Consider the following 26,353-nt stretch of genomic DNA (forward strand, 5'->3'; position numbering starts at 1 on the left):
CTATTTTCCACGTTTTGCGTGTTAACATACTAAATTGTACAGGTCAAGTCATGAATTGACCATTAGTTTTCATGTTTTCTGTGTTCTATATACATGTATCATCTAAAAGCAACTCAAATTGTACAGGTAATGTCAATGAATTAACATACTATACAATATATAAGACTACAAATTGTACAGGTCATGTCATGAATTGACCACTGGTTTCCCATGTCCACATCTGCCATCAAAAAGTAAACAAATTTGTTGATTTAGAACTCAATTATCTCACATGCTTTTACAATACGCGTTTGGTAATTGTTAAAGACCAGTATTCTCACTTGGTGTATCCCAACATATGCATAAAATAACAAGCCTGTGAAAATTTGGGCTCAATTGGTCATTGAAGTTGCAAGAAAATGATGAAAGAAAAAACACTCTTGTTGTACAAATTAGTGTGCTTTCAGATAGGAATAAAAGGCTTCTGGCCAGAAGTCTTTTATTATTTTAGTGAGAATTTACCTCTTTCTCAAAAACTACGTTACTTCAGAGGGAGTCGTTTCTCACAATGTTTTATACTATCAACAGCTCTCTGTTGCTCGTTACCAAAGAAGGTTTTTATGCTAATATATATTTTGAGTAATTACCAATTAGTTTTTGAGAAAGAGGTAATTTCTCACTAAAATATAAAAAGACTTCAGGCCTGAAGCCTTTTTCAGGCATCTGAAAGCACCCAAATTTGGGGAACAAGGGTGTTTTTTCTTTCATTATTTTCTTGCAACATCGATGAACAATTCAGCCCAAACTTTCACATGTTTGTTATTTTATGCATTTGTTGGGATACACCAAGTGACAATACTGGTCTGTGATAATTACCAAACATGTCCAGTGCCTTTAAACTTTGAAAACAGTTTTTGTTTGTAACTATGCATGTACTTCATTATTATTATAATTTCTTTGCCATTACATATATTTTTGTTTCGGAATTTTCTTTATTTATGCTGTGTGTATAACCTATCTGAAAATAGATTCCTACCTAGGCCTCTGGCAAATGTCTCAGCCAAGTTCGGAAAGTTATCAATGAGACACCTGCCAGGGAACCTGGTGGCAACATATACACCATGTGTTGTAGCATGTGCCACACTGCACTGCAGTGTGGCTGGTAATCCAAATCGAGTACATAGATAATTTTCATGCATATGTCTACTGCTTGAAGAATTGATGAACATAAAACAGCCCTTCTCTCCACTACCATGAAGACTTGTTGAGGGCTGAACCTGCTTCCACCAAGAAGAAGAATGAAGGGCTGTGGGCGTTCCTTTGCCGGAATGCTCGCCATGTAGTTTTGGATGTCAGTACCTTCCTATTAAAAAATATATGGTATAATTTAAACATAGAAGAACAGCCCACCTGGCACAAAATTGAATAGCTGAGATTGCACTTAAAACATGTAAGGGGTCTAGTGGATCCCAAACCATGTCTGTTTTCAACAATTATGCAGGATCCAGTGTGCTCTAAAGATAAGTGTATTTGGTTTATTTTGGCACCTAGGCCTATTGCCCAGAGGACTCCTTTTTCATTGTATCTTGTCATCCATCAAATTAAAGGATCCTTGTTAACCCCAAAAGCACCAAGATTTGTAAGTATAAAGGGATCAGTTAGCATTTTCAGGAGTAGTGGAAACTGAAACCCTCGAAGTGCTTTCCCAATAAATAGTAAAATGGAAGACCTGAAAACATGGTTTCTACTTTTCTAAAAAAGGGTCGCAAACACTACAAACGAAAAGTGTCTTGATTTGGACAAAATTTACTTTTGTTAATCCCCAGCTAAATGAGGAATTAGCCTCGTCTTACAATGTCTGACAATAAAAAACCACTTATCAAAATGACATATTGAACAAATTCTCAAAAATTAAAAAAATAGCTTACTGGTTTCATATCGATGAACGATCGCAGGGATTCTGCAGGGGTACATCTCCCTTTCATGCCTTTGCTCCTCCCCACAAAAAGTAATGGCAAAACTGAGAAAGCCAGTTCTTGACACTCCTCTGAAATTATGAAAATAATTCAAATGAACAAATTAAGTATGATGTCAATCGACTGCAGGATAGAGAGAAAAATGGGACAGTTAAAAATACACACTTGCAGAGCAGACATGTTGATGGAAATAATAATGCAAGAGTCCCTTGAGTTCACTTGTAAAATGGCCATATTCAGGGCACTCATGTGTGTAATTTCTAAAGCAACTAATTAAAGCAGCAAAAAAGGAAATTGTTGCCAAGTTGTCATAAGAAATGTCAGAAAGTAGTAGCAATATAAATTAATATAAGATATACACCCGATAATGGAAATGGAATCAATCCAATTAACGGCTACTACAAAGCTCAGTTTCAAAACTCTTTTTCAGAATTTACAATTGTTGAGTATTCTTTTTCCACATTGCACTGAATATAATAAGGTAAAGTTAAGAATAATTATTATGTTGGGTATTTAATATACCTCACCTTCTGTCAAGTTGCCAAAATCGATCTCTCCTACATCCAACTGCTTTTCCCAATTGATCCCGAGTACCTTCGAGTTGTACTTGTACACTTGTTTGGAAAAAGAAGGCCACTTAGCATAAAGCTGGTTAGTCTCTTCAGAGATCGCCAGTCGGAAATCTTGCTCAACCTAAAGTTGTCATAATAAGGAAAATAAGTAAGTAAATGAGTTATAAATAAATGGTTTAACATAATTATCAGGTGAGCTTTTACAACTGTGTCAAACGCTACAGCCACCACAAAAACCTCAACTGGAAAACTCAGTTGCAGAAGGATGCAGTCTCCCAGCTTTTTTAATTATTTACGCACCGCATCTCTCAAAGTTTTTGTCATAATTACCCTTTATTGAAGTTATTAGCAATTTGTTAGTAAAGGCAATACATTATGCTTAATAATAATACAAGGCAATAAGTGTCAATGTCCTGTGCAGTTTTCACTGGATTAGAGGTTTCTTCCACAATTTGAATTTGGCTATTTGTTATGTTAAAGCCATAGTCAGTAATTATTATTTAGATTTTTACAAAATTGAACTAAGTTCAACCAATAAAAGTAATTGTGCTGTGCAAACATCCATACAGTTTTGCACCCTATTGAATGCTCTTGGCTAACCTTCTGGCAGTAAATATATTTGTTATCTTTTAAATAAAGTTTCACTTTCATCGGATTCAATAGGTTGTTGCTATGGACAAACATTCAGAATAATTGCTCCATAGGTCACTGTTGATGCTGATATGTAAAAAAGAGATCTTTGTCTGTCTAATTCCAACATATTAATGCAACTTAAATTCTACTAAATGTTGTACTCAACACGCATATACCACTGCAACAAAGAGAAAAGCTAGTTATTAAAACATGCAACTTACAATTCCTGGATCTAACAGCCGAGGATACACCTCCAGGATCTCTGCTGTAGTTGGGCTATCTGTCTTGATCCAGTTGTAACGTTGTTTACAGGTGTTGGCCATGTACTCAAATAACATTGCCTTTGGTTCTTCATTATGTTTCATCCATGTTATTGCTTCTTTAACTAAAAAATGACCATAAAAATAAATTGTGAACCGTCGAATTTCAGTGCTTATTTCATCGAGTGTAACTTAACATGACAACTTGTCTTTTATGCTCAACAACCATTTTGCTTACAACTTATTTCATGGCCTAGGTTTACAATAGGAGTGCATTGTGTACTGACTATACTGGAATTTTGTTTAAAGCTGCAGGCAGAACAACTCTTCATAAAAACAACTGACCATTTGGAAAATAAATCATAAACTTTCACTTGAAATAGTCCGTGAGAAATAAACAATTGTTTCTATGTCACATGGGAAACTATGTTTTTCAGAACTGCAAGATAAAGCCATCAATATTTGTTTAAATATATGGTTTACAATGCATCTGTTAAAACAGTGAAAACCAACTGCAAATCTGTTTACAAGTGTAAAATGTCAAAAAATAGTAATGGTCAAACAAACACATACCTTGTGACTCGGTCAGTTCAACCAGGGTCATGTCAGCCTACGAACGATGTACAAATGAATACACGTTGTTTACAATGCTAGTATATGTATTAGCATAGGCCTTGCTCTATGGTATTTATAGTAACACTACCATACCATGACTACGGAGTTGGAGGTCAAAATCATCACATTCACGGCACGTTCTTTACTGTTTTTTTTCACTCAAATTGCATTATATCCCTCCCTTTAATCAACAACCATACATAAACCAGCTTACCCCTGCTCTATATGAACTCACACATTGATTGTTCACTCATAAAGGTCACAAATCAACCATAAACTTTCAACATTTTGTCGCCAAAGTGAAAACAAAATGGCTGACGTTCTGTTTCTGTCTTGGTGCAATGATAACGCAACGGCTGTTGCATGTTTCTAACTTGTTTTTACTGCTTATCTCTATAACATTGGATCCGTAAAATTTTGAAAATTGCCAACTCCGGAACTGAATCGGCCGTTGGTTAATAGAGAGTTTTTTAACGTGTAAAGTTGAAACTGAATTTTTATGTCGGAAACGGAAACGGAATTTGCACTTTTCCGAAACGGAAAATCATTGGTCACAAATGGTTGTACTAATATTAAGTCATTTCACAAACACATTTATTACGGAATACCCTTCAAATAAAAAATTGTTTTGGGTGTAAATTCTGGCTCAAACATAATAAACTTGCACGGAAAAAATATGATCGAAGATTCGAACAACTTCGAGCCTTCAGTTCAGAATCAACGTATATTCCTGTTGAACTTCATGTGCACTACTGTATGCAGTGCCGTCGATGCCGTGTAAGCAAACTTCTTGAAATAAATTTTGGGCTAATTTACCAAAAGCCATGTGATAAAATCACACACAGTTTACGCTACAATACTTCATGTTCGTGCTTTTTATTAATAAAACAATTGAAACATTGTACTTACCGTCAAAAACTTCAACCAAATCCCCAAATCCCCACTGCTCTAACAACTCCGGCACGTCTGCCATTTTTCCAGCTTTTTTGTGACGTCGTGATTGGCTACTTTCATATCACGTGCTTAAAAGTTTACACAACAGTTGTTCAAGTTCATTTTAGGCGGCAAATATCGGTTTATAACATAAAACTACATTTACACAACATAGGATTTACACAGCTTGGATATGATCACACAACCTTGTTTAAAAATTACACAGGTTGTTTAAACAAAAAGTTACACAGCGTTATTTTACACAGGAGAATAACAGTGTACAAGACTGAGTTAAACTGTTACTCGTTTTAGTAACCAACTTAACACCGATGGACAGTCAAGCATTCATTTTACAAAAAAAAAAAAAAACAGGTGTACTTGCATTGAGTCTTCTTTGAAAACCCCGCATGTTACTGTGCGTCTTGCTGAAACTGACTCGACCTTAGCCGGCCACATTATCCCCTGTACTTTTATCCATACAGCATCACCAACTGAATGAACAAGAAAACAATTGAACAAAACATTACATGTATTTAGCTAATAAGTGTACCATAAAGATGTGATTTTGTTCAACATTTAGGTGTCAAGGTTATAGAGAATAAATTCTAAAAGGTGCTATCTAGTAGTAGCCTACAATTTGAAAGGGCATGTAGTATGAACTTCAATTTTTGTACCCATCTCGCAATACACTGTGGTTCAAACTTAATTTGAGTTTTATTATGGATTAAAGTTATTTTTAAATGCTATTCTCTAATTAAATTTTATGATGGCAAGAGCAATTTAGAAACAGAATTGTATGGTTACATGTGAAAGTCAATGTTATTACTGTAAGTATTAAGCAGCATCAGGAGAAAACTCTTTAAAATTGATGATTTTCTATCAATTTAAATTAAATTGATTCATTATCTTTAAGATTGTTTTTCTTTTAAGAATAAGCAAAGTATACCTTTATAAGAAGAAAGTTGAGAAGCGACTTCTTCTCTGCTTTTCATTGTGCTCCCGCCTCCAGTGCACCAGGGAATGAAGAGCTAACTGTTATTAAACAAAAATTAATTTATGTGATGTGACCTAAAGTGTGACAAAAATTTCTCAAAATATGCCACATTAAAATTTCAAGTTATTGGTAGAAAATTAAGAGCAAGAAGTTAAAATTGGTTGGCAGTCTCAGTAAACACAATTTACATATTAAACATTTACAAGTACATGTAGGCCTACTTCAAAGTTCATGGAAGTCACACATTCCTATCAAATACACAATATATGGATGGAGTTCTGTTAAGGTTAAGAAAGTTAATTTTTTGTTGGATCTGGTTTTCTTTTAGCAAATGTTATTTTCATGGAGGCTTTCTCTGATTGATCTCTCATAACGGCTTTCTTTTATAGTTTGACACAGGATCTTTTGACAGCGCCCCCACGTAATGTAGCAGCTTCGTGTACGAAATGCGTCGTTCCCATGTGGGGCACATTCTTTTTTGCTAAAAGAAAACATGCTATAATGCTGCTGCAATTAATTTGTTTTTCATAGTACATATAAAAAAAGGAGATGAAAATGTTGCCTTACATGATGTTTTTGTAGTATTCCGAATGAAACACTGGATGACAAAGGATAACCCTACCACAAATAAAAATTACAAGGTCTCCAGTTGCTCTTTACCACGTTAAACTGAATAAAAGCAACATCTAAATCATCATAAATCAGTGCCCAGTGATCAGTTAAATAAAATCCATATTGAAAAGGCGCTACGTTGAATTCAATGCAAAGTTGAACTATTTTATTCATAACCCAAAACTCTTTTGTAACAAAATAGCAAGGCATTTTTATCTACGGTGAAAAAAAAAGATGCATTTAACTACACTTCGTAGTCTAACCATGGAGGTGGTAAATAAGCTGGACACTAATCTGGTGTAATGTAAATCTGTATCCATAGATTAACTTTGGTCTGTATGGCCCGATGTACATAATGTACATGTATCCCTTATTGTAATAAAAACCCTGCACTGCGGGCACAAGCCCGAAATGTAGTGTCCGCACGGAAGTGTTCCAATTGTTGTTTTGAGATCAAATTTACGACTGAAACATCGATCTAGATATTCAATATATTTAGCTTCCTATATTTAAAATGGATAACATTCCGTATGGCGCCACCACTTTTTCACTAATTTTTACAAAAAAGGATATCTCATTGAGGTAAGTTAGATACTTTATTATTTCATATCGAATGAAAAAGTGGTGGCGCCATACGGAAGCTTTTCCTTTAAAATATTTAAGCACAATTATATCAACATAATCTTAGGAATTTAATCACAAACTCACCTAAATGTTGAAACTAACTTTGCCTGCACTGCTGACAGCGAAACAGACACTTTTCCCCGTAATGTATAAATAGTACATACCGCAGCAACACAGACACACGAGGGCTCTTGATGACGTCATAGCAAGTGAACAAGTGCGCCACAAGAGGGCGCTACAGCAAGCGTTATACCCCGCGCGCTCTTTGTCCGTTATCTGAACGACGGACATTATACGCAGACAAAACAGCATTGTGGGGAAAAAATAAACTGTTAAAAAAAACCCCGCAATGTCGTTTTCTACCCACAGAAAACTATGGGACTGTGGGTATAACCCCACAATGCCAAAAAAGCTCACAGTGCTCATTGTACCGTTAAATCACCCCACAATGTGCTTCTTGTAAGAGCAAACAGACAAACAGACAAACAGACAAACAGACAAACAGACAAACAGACAAACAGACAAACAGACAAACAGACAAACAGACAAACAGACAAACAGACAAACAGACAAACAGACAAACAGACAAACAGACAAACTTCTTCATGATCTTCTTCTGTTTCGACTGTTTGATGTTTGGCAGGGCGGATTTCAATGCCAACTCTACTTGAACTTGCATGTCCATGATGATGACAGTGTCATCTTCACTACCAGTACCGTTTGGTGTGACCTCAGCCATTGCCAATACCACAGGTGTTTGGGCCTTTACTTCAACTATTTCTGAAGAATTCTTTTAATTTTTAGTTAAAAATATCATGAAACAGGAGACGGCCTCCAAAATGCTGCAAAATTTCTTACTAATAATCCACTAAATTGAAGGAATTTTGGGGAAAACTTTATACTAGAAGTTTTCAAAAGCATTCAGATTGCAATCGAACTAATGAGGGACCAGCTTGTTTAATTTGGATCTAGCTAAAACATGACCTAGAAATATTGTAGTCGCAATATGCATAAACGGCAGTGCTTTTATAGCGAAGAATTTTCTACACTGAAACATAGCCCCCCCCCCCCCCCCGCCAAAAGTGAGACAATTAAAGGACAGTTTTGAGACCCTTGTGCAATAATGACAGCAGCCAGTCCAAATACAGTAGGACTACAAGTTGTGTTGGAATGAGAAGTATATGATATGGAATAGACAAATCATATTCATTTGTATGGTTTGTTCTTCAGTGATACAGAGATGTCAAGTCCAGAGGCCAGCTTTGCGGGAGATTTTTCAAAGCTCACCACCACCACCTCTCCCCCCGGAAAAAAAAAATTGTTAGTTCTAAAGGCCTTTCGAAATCGCCGCACAACTTTTTTTTTATTTTAATAAAATACAAAAAATTGCAGAAATTTAATTGTGGACAAAAAACTGTTTAAAAATGCATCAAAAACCTGTTCAGAATATTTAAAACTCACATGAGGTACACAGGAGATGTTGATGGTTAATGTGGAGGTACGATTGTGTCAGATTATTTCCCCCTAAAAATAAAAATAAAATCGACTAAAAATTATTTCCACAATCCTCCGCTCACTTCTTCTGCCTGTTGTGTGTCTTCGCTGGTGGAGCGCATTTAACGAATTTGCTAAACGAATCGGGAAAAACTTGTGCGCAATAAGCGTTTTGCGCTCTGCCGAATTTCAGCTGAACCTGCTGGGAGAGCAAAAGCGTGCGCAATCTGCAAATTTGCGCTCTGTTTGTACGGCAGCAATTTGATGATTCTGATAAAAACTGCGTGCAATCTGAAGATTGTGCAAACATTGTAGATTGCGTTTTTTGTACACACGAGCGCGATTTGGCAATGCATTGTCGTTGAAAATGGTTGCTGTGCGTGTGAGCGTGAGACAGAGCCCAAATGCGTGACTCTCACGCCTAATGCGTGAGACTTGGTAGGTATGGTGATATGATGTATCTTCCATCAACCTTATCAGACAACAATGGGCAAAAATCCATTAACTTGGACTATACAACATAAACAACGTCATTTGATCCTGTGTCCCTATGTTGCACTTGGTATAAGCCACAACTATGCAAATAGGTAGACTGGTGTAGCTTGACAATGAAAATCACTTCCTCTCCTGACACTAATATAACCATGATACTACCAAAAGTCCAGCCTCTGCCTTCCTTTACTATGAGAAACATTCCTTTCTTGTACTTTGTACCAAACATGCAAACTTTGTCAGAAACAAGACACTGTAATGGCAAGTCATAAGCAAGTACAGCTTCTTGGACTTCTCTAACATACATATCTGGGTAGAAAAATTTTAATTCTGAGGTCTCAAAATCAAATTCGTGGAAAATTGCTTCTTTCTCAAAACTTACATCCTTCAGAGGGAGCCGTTTCTCACAATGTTTTGTTCTATCAACCTCTTCACATTACTTGTTACCAAAGGTTTTATGCTAATAATTATTTTGAGTCATTACCAATACTGTCCAGTGCCTTTATGATCAGTTTGTCGATGGGGAAGGACATCCGTTTTTAGGGAGGGGGTGGGGAGGGGGTTGAACAACAAAGATATTGACAAAATGAGATACCTCGCCAGCTTCATCGGCACCTTTCCATAAAAAGTTAGAAAACGGGCCGAGATTTCCCAATACATGCAGATATTTTTACTAAAAAAGATCCCAAAATTTACGAGTGAACTTTTGTATTGTAAAGTGAACTTTTGTATTGTAAGGGTAAAGGCCCGGTCACACAGGCCCCGATAACGAGAACGATAACAAGAACGATAACAAGAACGATAGAAATGCACGCGCTCGATTGGTTGAAATGCTCCACGCAGAATACGATCATTCAACCAATAGAGGGCGTGCATTTTTATCGTTCTCGTTATCGTTCTCGTTATCGTTATCGGGGCCTGTGTGACCGGGCCTTTATACACCCACTTTGCAGGTTGTGCAATGTCCATGGCTGAATTAAATGTTTTGGTATTTTTCATAATTTATCCGTCCTTTGATCAGAGAAAACAATCTTTTTAAAACTTTCGGTGAAAAAAGAAAGAAGTCTATATTTAAAAAAGAAAGAAATCTTTAAACATGTTTTAAAATCTCCAAATTTCACTTTATGGCTCACATGGATCATCTGTTTAGATGAGTCTGCTCAACATTATCTGACACCAACAAACGTTTTCCTTCCATGGTGATTACTGTCAACTTTTCTTTTAATTAATTTTTAGTGTACATAATTATACCGACTTTACAGTTCTGGATCTCTAGATCCTACACAAATACATATCCCGTGAACCACAGGACACAATTGCCCCAGCTAGATTCGGGTGCCTCTAATTTGAATCTGCTTATTAAACTAATACATTTTCTTTGTAACAATTATTGTTTTGTACATTCAAAATTATTGATGCTTTATAATAACGTTAGATTGGCGGCAGACCCTAGTCAATTTATTGTAATGCAATTAAGGTACACCTAGCTGAGCTAAGTGTCAGTTCATGCAATGAATATGGTACGGAATTTCGCTGTTGAACAAGTGTAAAATAAGCTATTTTCGTGCGATAATAAGCAGCTCAATATGCAGGTTTTTGTTTCTTGTCCCTTTTCATGTCAGTTTTTAAGCAACTTTCTATTATATTTGGGCGTCTCCATTTTCCCTTACTAGTTTTCTATTATTACTAGAATCCCCCTAGACTATGTTAATTAACAGTTAACAGTGAAATTGAAATAAAAGTTGAGTTGAATTTTGAGTTGAATTTTGGGAATGAGATCGTAAACACACATACATTGTATCGTAATGACCACCATCAAACCTATACAGCGCCCTCATACGTCGCTCCAAACATCAACAATAAAATTACAGTTTGGTACCCAGACGACTTGATAGAAATTCTCATTTAAACTAGCCCTTAAATTTGGAGGTACCCGACTAAAGCTAATGTTGATGGGATGCCATATGGGCAAACTGCGGCGAGCTGTTTGTTGTGAGTTGTGGACATGTGTGGTGAACGGACGTGTTTCTATGATTTTGTGTTTGCAGGGTTGGTTCAGTACGACGAATTTTAACCCTCTGTTCAGAGCCTCAAAACCCTAAAATACACAAAAGTCGCAGCGTATAAAATGACTACATTCTCTTCACGATAAGGTTAGTCGAGTTAGTTAGGGGTGATGAACCGTTAACTGGAGTCTGGGACTGGAAGAAGAATCACACTAACTTGGGAAGCGGCAATCTCCCGTCACGTGTTGCTGCCATCGATGTCCCCGAAGGGGGACTTCACACGACACAGTACAATGCACGGTAGCTGACCAGTGACTGGTGTGGTAGTGTCTCCTTCTTTTTGTACACACTGCGGGGAGCCTTGGCCGGTGGGTGAGTCATTTTGTTGTTCATGGTTTTTTTTTTATAACTTTCCGTATGGCGCCACCACTTTTTCACTCATTTTTACAAAAAGGGATATCTCATTGAGGTAAATTAGATACTATTATTATTTCATATCGAATGAAAAAGTGGTGGCGCCATCCGGAAACTTTTCCTTTTTTTTTTTTAATGCATTCAGCCCTATTTAATTCCTCTCTGCTTCTTAAGACAGTTCTTGAGTAAAAACATTTGAGCGCAAGATTTTGCTTATAATTAAGGTGGAAAATGGGGGCCAAATAAGGAAACATGACAAAGAAGGCATCTTCTTTGAAATCAAATATGGACCATTTTACAACCTCAAATGTAATTAAATTTTGTGTGGGTGGACATTTTAATACATTTTAAATGGACGCTGGTTACTTCTAGAACCTATAAGGCTCCCCTAGGGGGTCTAGTATTTTGGGCCTCCTTAACGCTATACGTTTTCAAATCAGCGTTTATATGTGAAAGTTTTACGACCGTTAGCCAGCAATAACTGAAGTTTCTTTTGTACTAACTACTAAAACTTTCCCCACATACTCAATATACATTCATAATGCTTGTATTCCTTTTTGTTGAGTGAAATTACAAAACATTGTCAAAAAATGCAATTTTCTGCTCGTTACTCACTGTTGTTGTTTTTTTTTTTTTACGTTTTGAAATTGTGATATATAAAAACGGAAATTCGAGACTAAAATCAGACTATGCCTGCCTTTTTTGCAGGGGGGGGGGTCAGAATTTTCTGTTTCTTTATGTTTTATTAAAAAAGTGCCGTTATGTTTTTTTAAATAGTTTTTTGGTCTGAGAGAGGGGGGGGGCTGCGGTGACCCCTTTTTCTTCAAAAAAAATAATTCAGGCTCTGAAGGAAAGCCACTGGCATCCCTGAATTATAAAAGGAAAATCAACTTAAAACAGCTGCATCTTTAAAACTAATGTAGGCCTACACAAAGGCTTTCAACAAAATTTGCAGATGATGATGAGTGTGACGAGCTCTATCAAAATAAGGTATAATCCCCACTGTTGTTCATTTTTGTTGGGATATTTATAATGCAACCCATGAATGAATTTTTTTTTTAATAATGATCAAACAACAATCCTTTTCAAAAGTTTGAGAAAATTACAACAACCTGTTTTGAAAAACCTTTCATGAGATAAAGTAATTTTTCGTCTGCCTGATGGTGTTGTACGTTTCCTCGTAAAAACATGAAATAGATTGTTTTTGTCTCTTAAAGATCTTTTTAGTTTTCTATCCCTTTTTCTGTAATTTCTTAAAGTTGGAGCGTACAGACTATACTGGAACAGATGTGTTATAGATGCGTGACATCAGTGGGTAACTTGATTCCAAGTTACATCTGAATTTTTACCACTTGCTGCTGGGCGCGCTCAAGATTATATTAATTGTGATTTATGCTGTCTGAAATATCATATTTGACGAGAAATTGCATTTTGAGTTTGTATTATTGAGCATTTTATTAACTTTTGTTTTGGCATCGAAACAATGCAAAATTTGTTATCAATTGTTTAACTTTTCTTTTGTGACCAAGATGGCCGATTGATCTCAAACTTTTACATGTTTATCAGTTTATGTAAATGGTGGCTTTCACTGCCAGCAACTTTTTTGCTAGCCAAACCAATTCTGTAATGTTACTTTAAGCTAAGCAATAGTGGTTGTTTGTGGAAACTTTCTGATGGATATTTCACTAAGAAATAGAAGAAAAAAAATGAATACTACAGACTCTGCAAAAACATAGTCTGAATACTGGCCCATTTTCTGTGTCATATCTTTTTTACAAACGTATTAGAGAGATTACTTACAAACACTTTTCAGCCCATCAGTTTGCTGCCTTCATTTTTTGAGTGGGTGTGGGTGAAATCTTCTTCACTTAGGTAGGCTACAATATAGTTCACTGACACACTCCACACCAATTTGTGTGAGGTATGCAAGGCATAGTGTAAGGTGCTGCTCTTTGATGTTTGGTTAAACATCTACTATTTGATCTTTGAGTTCTTGTGCTGTGAAATCGGAATCACTATCACTGCCTTCCAATAGCGGACCCTCCATTGTACACTCTGGAAATGCATAAGCTTACCTTTCATAAAAACTGAGGGCATAAACATTCATTGACAAGTATTGTGATTTTGTTAATAATTGAACTAAATTCGATGGCTCGCTCCGGTTTGGATGCGTTTTTGTTTCCTCCGAGTTTTGTAGATTTGGTAGCTACTTTTTCTTCTTCAGATTCACCACTGGATGATGGATCCATTATTTTAATTCCTCTCTGGATGGATTCCTTGCAATTGTGTTTGCGTTTATCTATGGCAGACTCTAGCTTAGATGAACGATGTCTTGTGCAGAGTTCTCGTATGGCCATGCGGTCTCCCATGCATAGGAACTGTCCAAGCTCGGCGTTGTCTGCACCCATTCTGCTAACAACCTCCATGTCAATCTGAAAATATACATGGTTCAACACTGTTAACCATGCTGGGCAAATAATAGTCTGGGCAGATTCATTTATGCATTTGTTGTGTTATTACTCAACTAAATAACAATTGCTATTGGGTAAATAATAATAAGTATTTCGCATTGTGCATTTTCTGAATGGAATTAACATTTTCTTGTTTACTTTTTGCAACAATACAGAAGTTTTCTTTTTGGCTCTATGCTATACGCTATTTTTTTAGTCATCTGGAAAAAGTAGGGTTCTTGAACTCGATAGGCGTACAATACGAACAGAGATTATCTTGTGACCTATCCTTACAGAATCCAGGTTAGTCAAACAATTGCTAGTGAGTTCCCCGGTGTTTTGTTAATTAAATTTTTTTCCGGTATTATTTAAGTGCGCCATTTTTTTAGGTTGCAATACATACGTTGCACATACATACGTGTAGACTAGACATGTTTGCACTCTGTCATTTAAATTAAAACTAATTGACTATGTTCTGGCAGGTGAAACTCCCATTAGAGGCCATTCATAATAGTCAATGTTAAAAAATATACTCTATACACTTAAGAACAAAGTAATGCCTCAAATGATGCAGAAGGTCAAAGGACTCCATCATCAGGAGCTATTTAGCTCTTTCTGGCTTAAACAAACAACTTTTAGTTTGATATGAACCTTAAGCCCCTTATGACCCATTTCAGTTAACTGTTCAGTAACGACGAGCAGACACCACAGGTCTTTCCCGTTAACAAATGAGGCTATCTGCTTTCTTGTATTTCATCAGTTGAAATGCGCTAGAAAACGGTGAGTCACACCCTTCAAAAATGCAGATGTGTCAATCACTTTGTCTCTTTCTTGTGTGACAAATCAGGGAGTGCCTATCACTGGCGTCGGAGGCTAAGGAACCAGCGCTGTCGTTGCCCAGGCTCTCTTGACTTGATTGAGCGAAATATTCTTGACAAAACTCTGAGACATTGCATTTCCTACACCAGGAAGATTGACATGCCGCAGGTCAGTCATGGCTTCAGGTCGTTAGGGCAAGATGGGGAAAACAGTTTTTATTGACCCCCCCAACAGTCTAATTATGAAGTTGAGCACAACCTCTCGAAGATTTGCTGCAGCTGATGGTAACTTTCTCTGCAGGGCCTTGAGTACCTTTTTTTGACGACGTGACATGATGAATGCCAGTGGCACCTGCTTCCGTCTGCCGCTGTCACTCTTCACAAAGGTATGAACAGAAAATAGCTGCACACATGTTTCACTAGTTTAGATGTTCCATCAAGGTACCATGTCTTGGCCTTATTCAGAAATTGAAGTTTTGCAGCAAAAAAACAAAACAAAACATGGCGGGCACCATCAAGGGGAATGCCTTTCTGCAGAAATCCATTGGGGGAAGAAGCCTTGATCGAGGATAAAATCAAGGTCTCTAGGTTCGGGAGTTCGCTGACTCTGGCGGTAATGGTTAGCAGCCAGGCAACTACATGATCCGGACAGCAAGCAGTCGGCCATCGGGGTCGACTTCAGTGCTGATTACTTCTTCAACTATGGTGCCCGCTGACTTGAAGACTTCAGCCTTGGCCCGGGGCTTAACCAAACTCTTAACTGCCACTGCAACTTCCGTCCCGGAACGTGCTAGATGTGGGTGTTCAGTGTTCAGACCCGTCTTTAAGAAATCGTCATCTTGGTGAACAGACCTGGCACAACGCTGGAACTTGTTCCTAATACTGAAAAGCCAGGTGACTTTGCTAGTAGTGGAACCAGCCTTCTTCCACTTCTTGGTGTCAGAGTAGCCATGACTGTCCTCTGAAATCACTCTACCTCTTCTCGTGCCAGCCTCAATTATCATGTACATGTACTTGGTGATCTTTCATCCCCTACGCCCGGGAGACCTTTAAAAATGACAGCGTCGTATTGATATAATTGGGTACAAAGTGATCGACATCATTTTAGATATTTTAAATAATTGTATACAGTCATGTATTTGAGTAAACTAAAATGTTCATGCAAGGATGGTTCAGTTAATTTTCATCTTGCAGTGGTCATTTCAAAAAGTTGAGTTTTCAGCAGTTAAGCACAAGGAACATTCATTTTTCACTGTTTTCTTGCAGAAAAAACCCTCTTCAAACACCAGATAAAAATGGATTTAAAAAAATCTTTCACAATGCAAAATAATGGCTGCCCACTCCACGAAAAGCACCCTTAACAATGCTGATGTGGGCTCCAATTGTCTTGCTGTGTGCTATTTTATAAAATTAACATACATGTATTACTGTTTTCTGGAGAAAAAACCATACACAGTGAATAATATCAAGTGAATAAATACTATCAAGTGAAGACCTAATCAATTCTGCTATCAAATGAGGCAACTTTTGTGGAAAAAAAACAACTAACTGAAAAAACCCTCTTAAGACACAATAGGATGAATAGGACTTTCTAAGCAGTGGTCCACTCATGTTATTGATAAGGCAAAGCACCTTGCTGCCCATCACTGCTACATGTGTACCTTCTTTCCTTTGGCCTACTTCACCTTGGATCCACGATCCTGGTTCATGCGAAGAAAACATCTTAAATAAAATATGAAGAAATGGTTAAAGGCACTGAACACATTTGGTAATTGTCAAAGACCAGTGTTTCCACTTGGTGTATCCCAACATATGCATAAAATAACAAACCTGTGAAAATTTGAACTCAATTGGTCATCGAAGTTGCAAGAAAATGATATAAGAAAAAATATTCTTGTTGTACAAATGGGAATACACACTTCCAGCAAGAAGTTTTTATTATCTTAGTGAGAAATTACCTCTTTCTCAAAAACTAAGGCAGGCCTCAAATTTCCCGATTTTTAGGGCAAGGCCACTTTGGCCTTGAATTTGTCAAATTTTTAAATGGCACCAAGGCCATGAGGTAGGGCACCAAGGCCAACTTAAAATTTCAAAAAGGGCATCAAGGCCATAAAAAATAAAGATCATGAAACAATTTCTGTTCAGGTCCTGAAGGCTGTTTTAATGAACCATTTCATTACTTTTGCTTTCCTTAACCAAAAACATAAAGTTTTTTTAAATGTATTTAATTTGATTGATTAATGGGAAGTAAAAGTATGCATCCTTTGCTGGCGGCGGTTGAAACGAACCGTTACATTAGTCTTGTTCTTCTTTTTGCTTTCCTTTAACTAACAACGGCAAGTTCTTTGAAATCATGTTTATCTGAAAAATGTATTTAAAAACAGCAAGTTAAGGGTATCAGAAATACAGGCAGGTATCTATCTATTCGGGCTCGGATGCTGATGAAGAATCAATACTGTCCACCTGAACAGGCAACAGATCAGCATCGATATCAAGCATTCCATCACCATGATCAGCGTCGGAAGACAAGTCATTGACTGAAGTAGAAGAACAGGCAGATGAGACAGAGACAGAGTCAGAGTCAGAGTCTTGATCCATTGGTGTTTGTGCAGGGTTCCTGACTTTTTTCCGCTTCATGTGTGGACGCTTGGTGTGGATACCACTATTCCACCATCTCGCTACAGCTGGTGCAGGGTTGAAGAGCTCTGGTTCAGGGCCCTGTGTACATATGCGAAGGAGATCCTCAATGGTGGAAGCGCTTTATAAAAGAAAACTGTCGCTCAACCTGCGATGTGGCAACTGGTAAAAGCAGAATGATTCGGATGAGGTGAAGAAGGTTAGGGTACTTATCAGATTTTAACAGCATCTTTTTCCATAGGGGGAGAAACTGTTCTTTCTGATGATGTTTTTGGATGTCTTGTTTTGCCTTCATCCACTCCCTTTCAATTTTGGTGACATCACATCCCTTCTTCAGAAGCAGTGACTTGAAGTGGTCAGTTATGGTTTGGACCTCATCCAAACCATAATCCAACAAAGCTTCAGGTTCAGATGGATAACTTGAAGGATCCAGGAGTTCTGTTGCCATGATCACTGGATCCTCCTTGAAGCTGCAAAATCTGTTCCCGATGCAGGACACAATAGAGTTGATGATTGCTATTGTCTGCCGTTTGAATGGGTCTGTCGGCCTGGCTTGAAGTTCAACACCATTGAAGAGGAAGGTGGATTTTCCATTGGCAGTGGCTTCATTGACAGCAGCAAGTACAGGTCTCAGGTGAGGGCCTGGAGATGTCCTCTTCCTCCTTAAACTTGCTTCTGCAAGCATGACACTGGTTCTCACTGAAGAAAGAGGTAGGTCGTCACGCTGAGACTCAAGAGATACTTCAGCCATGTCGTCAACCAAATCCTGGTATAGTGCCATGTGCAGAACAAACTTGCAGGATTTTAAGAGCTTCAGGTACTCTTTCATCTTGGCGGCATCAGCAGCTGGTACATCTTTCCGCTGCCCAGTGGCCTGCTCTTCAAACTGTGTTGCCACGCACTGACAGTTCAGAGCTTTTCGTCTGTGATCTATCCAACGGGTTCCTTGTCCTCGCGATTGCTTAACTACATTTGTCTTCAAAACCTTAGCAACAGCTTTCAGCTCACGCCACCTCTTTGGTGATCGTTTGTAGAGGTAGTACAACCTCATGAGTATCTCGTCAATCTGTAAATAAAGTTAAAATATAACATCGTAGTTAATAAAAGACTTAGTATAAACAATATTGGCCACAAATACAGGACAGGTGGGGGAAAGTCATTAGAGTTTAAAGCATTTGTTGAATGAGTGGAAATACGATATGAAAAGGTTTGCAGTACACCATGTAATGACTATCTCTAATGAGTTGGGGGTGGTTCTGAAAAGAACCGTTGGGTTTTAACTCAACGTTTTGATCAGTATAATTGCTCTGATCGTCTTCTGGAGAAAGATGGACCCTAATCTGTACTGTTATTCCCCTGTCAGAAAGATTTTTTTTATTTTAATAAAAGTAGTTTTTAAATTTGTATATAACAAAAACATACCTCTGTGAAGTATGTCCCCTTAAATGCATCCTTCAAGGATAACTCCAGCCGATGAGCTATACAGTGCATTTTTATCAGCCATGGAGCAGGTACAGACCGCTGAAGTTTGACCAGCACTCCATCAACTTGCCCGAAGTTTACTGCTGCACCGTCAGCTGCTGCTGAAACCAAACAATCGCTCAACTCGAGACACTTCTCCTCACACTTTTTGGTGATGGCTTCATAGACACCATCTGCATTACATCTGCTTGGTTCAGCAATTCTAAAAACGGAAAATTAAAATAAACAAATTATTTAAAATGGAATTTTGATTCAGCTGATGATAATCTAATTTTTGGCAACTTTGATAGCCAAAAGTTCTATTCCATTATAATCACATAATTTACTTACCCGAGGAGTTTGATCTATGGAACTCCATCTTCAATGAACTTGATGCTGATCACCTCCTTCTCAGACTGCGACTTGTCAGAGCTGCCATCAAACAATATAGAGCAGTAGAAGTTATCCTCGTTGAATCGACGTTGTAAATCACTCAACATGGTGCCGGCAATGTGGCTGATGAACGCCCGACATGCCATATCATTGCAATAGGTCGTTCCCAACTCTACACCATGTTTACGTTCAACTGAAACTAGAGTTCTGTAGAGAGTAAATAGCTGCTCACAGTAAGCAACTGTGTAAGCAATATCAAACAGTTTGCACATTTTGTTCATTGTCTTGGTGTTCAATGCCGTTAGGTGCTGGTGCATGACCGATTCTTTCTTTGGCGGATGCTTTGCTCTCACAGCTGCAAGGTGGGTTTTCGAGGTACTGTGAGCTTGGGTAGTGTCCTTCTTGATGTTACTTGTGCCAACGGTGTAGGCATCAAGGTCACAGATTTGTTTCTGGCCGGGGCTAATAGCTGGTTGGACTTGTTGATCAATCTGATGATATCGACACACCGAACACCAAACTTTGGTTACAACACCATTACGACACTCGTACTGAAGCCAGTCATAACCCCAACCATCAACGGTTACCGGTTTTGTCTTGCGTGTTGAACTAGTTGTCTGCTTCTTAGTAGTAGTAGGACCTGCTGCGGCTAAATCATCAGTAATTGGCTGGGGCTGTGGGTTTTGCAGTAGCTCATCTTCCAGAAATTGTGGTTGTTGTGGAGCAGCTACAGCTTGCCTATATTGTTGAAAAGAAAAAAACCCTTATTACAGCAACATGCAATTGCAACATGATGCAACCAGGATAATAACCGTATTGTTTGTTGGCCACCCTCTGAGAACATCGTTCGTACTTTTCCTCCCCTGTCCTGGTTTTGAGGTATGCCCTTTTCTAATAAAAGACGCATATACAAATAAACAGTGGTAATAGAATCACCAAGCCTATGTTTAAATTTTAATATTAATGATGATATGAGGGTTAAAGAAACAATTCTCTAGATTTATTAGAAAATGATGAAAAGGCACATGACTTTTTTTTATTATTATTAAGCCTCTGTATTAATCTTACCCGGAATGCTCAGCTGAGTATTCAGTCACATGATTTGATCATCGTGAATTGAAAAAGTGTTTGATGAAACTTTTTTGGTGGGCAAATTTTTTAAGAATTAATAATGGCCCCAACATTACAACATATTTTTGTACCTTTGTAGAAATGCATAAAATACCAAAACGTGTTTACAACAAGTGCAACTAACCAGGGGAGCCTTCTTACGAATACGACTGTTTCTTAGTTTTGGTCAAATGAGAGGAGACCTAAAAAAGTTTATGAAATTTATATGCATCGCGTGCAGAGAGGTAAAAGATTTGCCTCGGTTTTGTTATGGACACCACCTTGAAAACGGGACGTCTTACGATACATTACAATATTAAAAATAATTATGTCATTGTCTAACGCTTGGAAAAGAATATAAACATCGTCGTATCATTTAAAAAAAAAATCATGAATTTATTATTTCATTGCACTGATGGTGATGCTTAAAATTTACTTACCCGACACCGACACATCTCCGACATGACCAAAGTAGCAATCCAGCCTCTTGCATGCTTTGACTGATTCCTCTAGTTTAGCAGTTTTCAACCGCTTCACTCTTTCTTTCCGGGGCATATTATTATTGTACTCTTGGAAAACGATGGCCAGCCAAAAAAACCAATGAACTGCCCTTATAAAAATTCACTACAGTTTTATTACAATAAATTTGCGATGTTTAATATAGTGTAAATATATTAAAACTACAATAATTTTATTATAATAAAAATAAATTTGCGATGTTTAATATAGTGTAAATATATTAAAACTACAATAATTTTATTATAATAAAATTATAGTCTTTTAGCCGAAACGGCTGTATTTTTATTATTGTAAAATACAAGTTCATTGTATTTTCACTGTATTTTTGCTGCAGTTTGAGTACAAAATATTTACTGCAGTTACACTCAATATTAAGTACATTTTATTTAAACAATAATTCATAATTAATCCACTAAAACTATATTTATTGTGCATTGCTTATGTAACTTTAATATAGTTTCAGCAACATTTAGAGTACTTTAAAATGTGTAGTATAAATGTAGTTTTAGCAAAGTTCTCCTAAAGTCTAAATGTAGGAAAAGTGTAAGATTAACACAAAATGAATACAAAATGACAGCAGTTTTTGTGAGATTGTTTGTATTACTTTTGTGTTCATTTATTGCAGTTGTAACTTGTAATCAGTGTAATATTAGCATGAAAGAATTACAACCATATTTTAAAAATATTCATGTAAAACTATAGTTTAACTGCACAGTTAACATTAATATTCACTATTTTTAATATAATAATTTTAGAACTTTTAACATAGTTTTATAATATTATATTTTGAAATGTGTAATGAATAGGGTAGATGGCCTTAGCTTTCGATCCAATCCGGACCTTCTTCAGAGGCATAAAACAAGTACAAACAAATACATATCCATTTATAGAAAAAGAGAGGGGGAAAGGGATTAAGGAAAGGATCCAGAAAGAAGCGGGAAAAAAACAGCCAATCAAAGTTCCTATTTCAGAAACAATATTGGTGGCTAAGAACCAATGGGAGTGAAGTGGCGAGGACAAAGGATGTTTAGAATGAAAGGAAGGGTTACTGGACCATAAAAGTGGTCAAAGTATTGTTCGACAACAATGCAGGGAGACATGAAAGGGTAGGATTTGAGAGCAAGTTGCATCATGATGCAACTAACAATGGTCAATTAATAAGAATAGCAAGATCAGCAAGATCAAAGGTATGATGATTTTAAAAATAGGTATGAGGGACCTGTGGAAAAAAAGGGGGGGGGGTTACTTACATCAGATAGTTACAGTGATGAATTTATAAAAACAACTTTAAACTAGGTTAATTTATACTTTATGTACAGAATATATACAACATATAAGTTCTTAGGCAGAAGTGAAGTGGAGGGTAATGAGAAGTTATTTAACACCAGTGTTTATGTTAAGTCCAAAGGGTTTGACTGTCTTGAGTTGGTGAATCCAGTGTGATTCTCTATTCTTGCGGTGTGTGTCATCACCATTGCAAGCTTCAATCACCAGAAGTTCAACATCAATGACACTATGATTGGGGCTGTTGAAGTGGATAGAGACTGGGTACGGTTTCTTAGTCTTTATGGAAGAGACATGATTCGCAAAGCGAAGACTAAGTTTGGTCTTAGTCTCTCCCACATATTGTAGCCCACATCTCTTACATGATATGACATAGACTACATTAGACGTGCTGCATTCAGAGTCGGTCTTGATGTTGTATGAAGAGCCAGTGGTATGACTCTTCACCTTAAGTGAGGGCTTAATGTGCAGACACGTTTTGCATTTGGAACGGGTACATTTGTGACAGCCCAGTATATCTGTCGGGGGTTGTGTTTGGACTGTACCTGGGGGAAGTTTGGCCCTGACTAGTATGTCACCAAGGTTCTTAGGGCAGCGGAATGCAACCATGGGAACCTCAGTGATTGCTGAGTGTAACCTGCTGGAGGAGTGAAGTATAGGCATGTTATTAGGGACCATGGATAAATTAAGAACGCGGCCGCCCGCGGTCAGACTCGTTCTAGAACGAGTCCGTCCCAAAATTGGCACGCGCCCGTCCCAAAATTGGCACGCGCCCGTCCCAAGATGGATTAAGCGCTTCACTGATTTTTAAGGTCCCTCATTATCGAACTCTATTGTTGGTGCCTTTTGTTGTTCAGATTACATGGACAAGGCAGCTTGCAAGTAAGCCACGAAGGGGTGAAGGATTAGTGTTTGCGGTCTAGCTCAGGTATACACCAGACAATGGGTTGGAGATGTCCATGTACAGCCAACCCTCAAGTTTGCCAAAGCCAATACAATAACATGCTACTGCCGTAACAAGTTGAAGTGGTGACTATTATTCTTAAATTTGAAATCATCGCCAACTTATTTTGTATCTACATCTAATTGTTACATTAGGACCCGTGTTTACAGAGATGATTACACTTACAAGATTTGTTCATAAAGGTACCGCGAAATCATGCTGACCGGCTCGCAATCACACAAAACACAACGCAAAATTACATCGTAGTACACAAACACTCCATCTAGCTACACACTCACACACAGTGTTTTCAATATTCAGGCCTAGTAGTCTTGTTATTTTGCGTGCAACAAGCTATAATGCAAGAAACATTGAACGCTAGAGGGCTTTCCTAAACAATGTGATAGCGGGAGAGCCGCCCTCCGTTGGAAAAATTGCGCAACAGCTTACGAAATTAGTTTCAACCGCCTTGAGATTAAGACTTTCGGGAGAATCTGGTGTCCGAAAATTGCAATACTAACCAGCTTTGGTGCCCGAGCTAAACTCATACAACATTGGCGCCGTCACTGGTACCTTGGGCAACGTGGTGAATTTTCAGCAGTTCCTTGGGAAATATTAAGCGTGTTTAAGAAAAACTTCATAACGTGTTGGCTTCATTGTTCAAACATGAAACATTTTGGACACCTTGGATGTACAAAAAAGAGTATAGTTTTACTGTTTAATGTAAGATGTTTTTCCTATTGACTTTGTTTTACTTTGGGGGATTATTTTGCATGGCGGTCGTGCAAAGACGTAGTATTTTTTATTTTTAATCTGCGGTTGTGTTTTGACTTATTGTGTGAAAAGGGCTACAACTTGCTACCCAGATAAGCCGATTATAACTACACAGTGGTTTTCGGCCTACACCATTGTTCCTTTGTTATACAGTGGGTCTTCCTCGAGACCCGGTGGTTGAGGAGAACGCGTTCCACTCCGTAGTTTTTCTTTTGTTCGATTTGTCACGCGAAGGAACGCGTCGCGACGCGGTCGTTCCCGTGACATAATTTATCCATGGTCCCTTATTGAGAATTGAGGGAAGTTTGGGTAGTTGGGGTGGAAGGTGGTGACCAAAGCAACTCTATGGGTAGGAGCTTTTTTAGCTCCCGTGTTAGTCAACAGAGTATGACGAGGTACGTTGCGAGCCCTGTTGATAGCAAGTTGGACCCTACGTTCGCTGTGTCCCCAGGATACAAGGTGTTTCCTTAGCTCTGATGAGCGCCTCTTGTACAGGGTATCTGTGGAACAGATATGCCTGATACGTAAGGCCTGACTGTAAGCAATTGCCTTCTTACAGTAGGTATCACAATGAATTTTCTAAGATGGGCAGTTCTAATGTTTTAGAACTCATCAAAAGAAACAATTTGGTACCACACATGTTAAAATACGACTTCAACTTTTTAAGTTATACCATTTTAAAGTCTGATAAAAAAACACCAAAATTATGCAAATTAGCGCAATTTGCATTTCCCCCTTATTCAAGGGGTTATATCTTAGCAACTGTATATCCCCCATACATGAAACTTTGTGTGTTGCTTTCTTCCTGGCTAAATATTATGTCTATTTTTTTTCAATGTCACTGGTATGCCACTTTTTCAAATACAGATGATCAAATATGGCTAATTGTGCAGTTTTCCTATGTGAAACCGTACATCCCTCAGACTTCAAATTTTCTATGTTGCTTTTATTCTGGCTATACTGCACCATTGTTAATTATCAAATCCTCTGACTTGTTAGTTTCAGAATTATTGATAATCAAAAATGGCATTTTATTCATTTTTCATATTTTATTGTGATTTTACTGTTTTTGACTTATTTCAGAGAATGTTGCGTTTTAATCATTTTTTGCTCAAACTTAGTAACCTCTGACTAATTCAAAAGAAAATTATGGTCAAAATTATCCATTACATGATTCTCATTTTCTAAATTAATACAAAGTTTACTACAAATAAAGAAAACATCACTAATTTGCATTTTTGGTAAACAATTATGTATTTTGTTTAATTCTACTCTTCAACGAAAATTTAATACCTTCTTTAGAGGAACCCTTTTAAAATAAGTCAGTATGTTTATTCACAATGTTTACAAAATGTAAAGAATCTATTTTATGTAATTAATGACAAGTAATTAATATAATTAACTGTGATCATTAAAAATACGTAACTGAGAATTTAAGTTCAAGCTGAGGCGGATCCGGAAATTTTTGCAGAAAAGGGGGAGAGGGGTTTGAACCCCAATTTCCCTGTGAATCCGCACCTGTCTAGTTCAAAAAGTTATCAAAGTTGTTTCAGTTTGTGTGACCTTACAAACATTAATTGTGAATGTCAAGCATTATGTCGCATAATCAAAATAATTGTGAATACATCAACCAATACACAATGTACATGTAAATAATTTTAAAATGTCACTACTTCAAAATCCATTATTATTGCAGTCAACTCTCAATATTTACAATTCTATAGAATCAACAAAGTACATCGAGCAGTAGCTTTTGTAAAGGTCCTGCAGATAATCCCATTCTGGAACAGACCATGTTCTGCCATTTGAAGTAGACACATCAAAACCATTAGCAAATACAAATCTTTTGTCAACCGTATCAATATCGTCCACTCTGGGCCATCTGTAAATGTTTTGATGCCCTCTGCTGAGAAACTGAATGTCAGCTCTCTCGGCCGATATGACATCCACAACACTCCCAATAAACCACTCGGTTTCATAAGCAACCGCAACCCATTCTCCTTGAGCCTTAAATGTGTACGTCACTGCAGGACAGCCAACTGATGATGATAAAGTATCAGGTTTCATTGTTGTTCTCTGCTTTTTATGTTTATCTACTGATTCTGATGATCTTTTCCTTTTCTCTCCCGACTCATGAACATCTACATCTACTTCAAGACCTGTATCTGTCAAAGCCCCAGAACCAGAAGCCAAGTCGACACTATCGATTACTTCCCTTGACATTTCTAAAACTGCCTTTAGATCGGATACAAGAGTATCCAGGTCCTTCTTCCCGAAAACAAGACGCTTACTCACAACCCCAAGAACACTTTTCAAGTATCGAACCTCATCTTTGACAATATCTAATTTCAGTTTGTTCC

The 26,353-nt window shown here is 37.5% G+C and overlaps 1 protein-coding gene across 5 annotated transcripts; it reads right to left on the reverse strand.

Annotated features, from left to right (window-relative positions):
* Positions 1–903: 903 nt before the first annotated feature.
* On the reverse strand, positions 904–5,243 carry LOC117305821. 5 transcript variants are annotated; one of them, XM_033790694.1, is made up of 6 exons: positions 4,250–4,916; positions 3,994–4,030; positions 3,382–3,545; positions 2,483–2,648; positions 1,908–2,026; positions 904–1,342 (listed from the first exon to the last, which is right to left on the reverse strand). In XM_033790694.1, the coding sequence occupies exons 2-6, from the start codon at positions 4,022–4,024 to the stop codon at positions 1,016–1,018; spliced, it is 807 nt and encodes a 268-aa protein (XP_033646585.1). In that variant the 5' UTR covers positions 4,025–4,030; positions 4,250–4,916; the 3' UTR covers positions 904–1,015. The 5 variants fall into 5 exon arrangements, with proteins under 5 accessions (XP_033646585.1, XP_033646583.1, XP_033646586.1 ...); XM_033790692.1 differs by lacking the exons at positions 3,994–4,030; positions 4,250–4,916 and adding an exon at positions 4,945–5,243; XM_033790695.1 differs by lacking the exon at positions 3,994–4,030 and having other exon boundaries at positions 4,271–4,916.
* Positions 5,244–26,353: the final 21,110 nt, after the last annotated feature.

Source organism: Asterias rubens, unplaced genomic scaffold, assembly GCF_902459465.1.
Source record: "Asterias rubens unplaced genomic scaffold, eAstRub1.3, whole genome shotgun sequence".
NCBI classification, from domain to species: domain Eukaryota; kingdom Metazoa; phylum Echinodermata; class Asteroidea; order Forcipulatida; family Asteriidae; genus Asterias; species Asterias rubens.

Excerpts from the sequence above, each read along its gene's own strand:
- LOC117305821 (XM_033790692.1), bottom strand. The coding sequence starts at position 5,008 with ATGGCAGACGTGCCGGAGTTGTTAGAGCAGTGGGGATTTGGGGATTTG. Across the intron at positions 2,027-2,482 it reads TTTTGGCAACTTGACAGAAG|AGGAGTGTCAAGAACTGGCT; the intron begins GTGAGGTATATT and ends TCATAATTTCAG. Across the intron at positions 1,343-1,907 it reads CGTTCATCGATATGAAACCA|GAAGGTACTGACATCCAAAA; the intron begins GTAAGCTATTTT and ends ATTTTTTAATAG.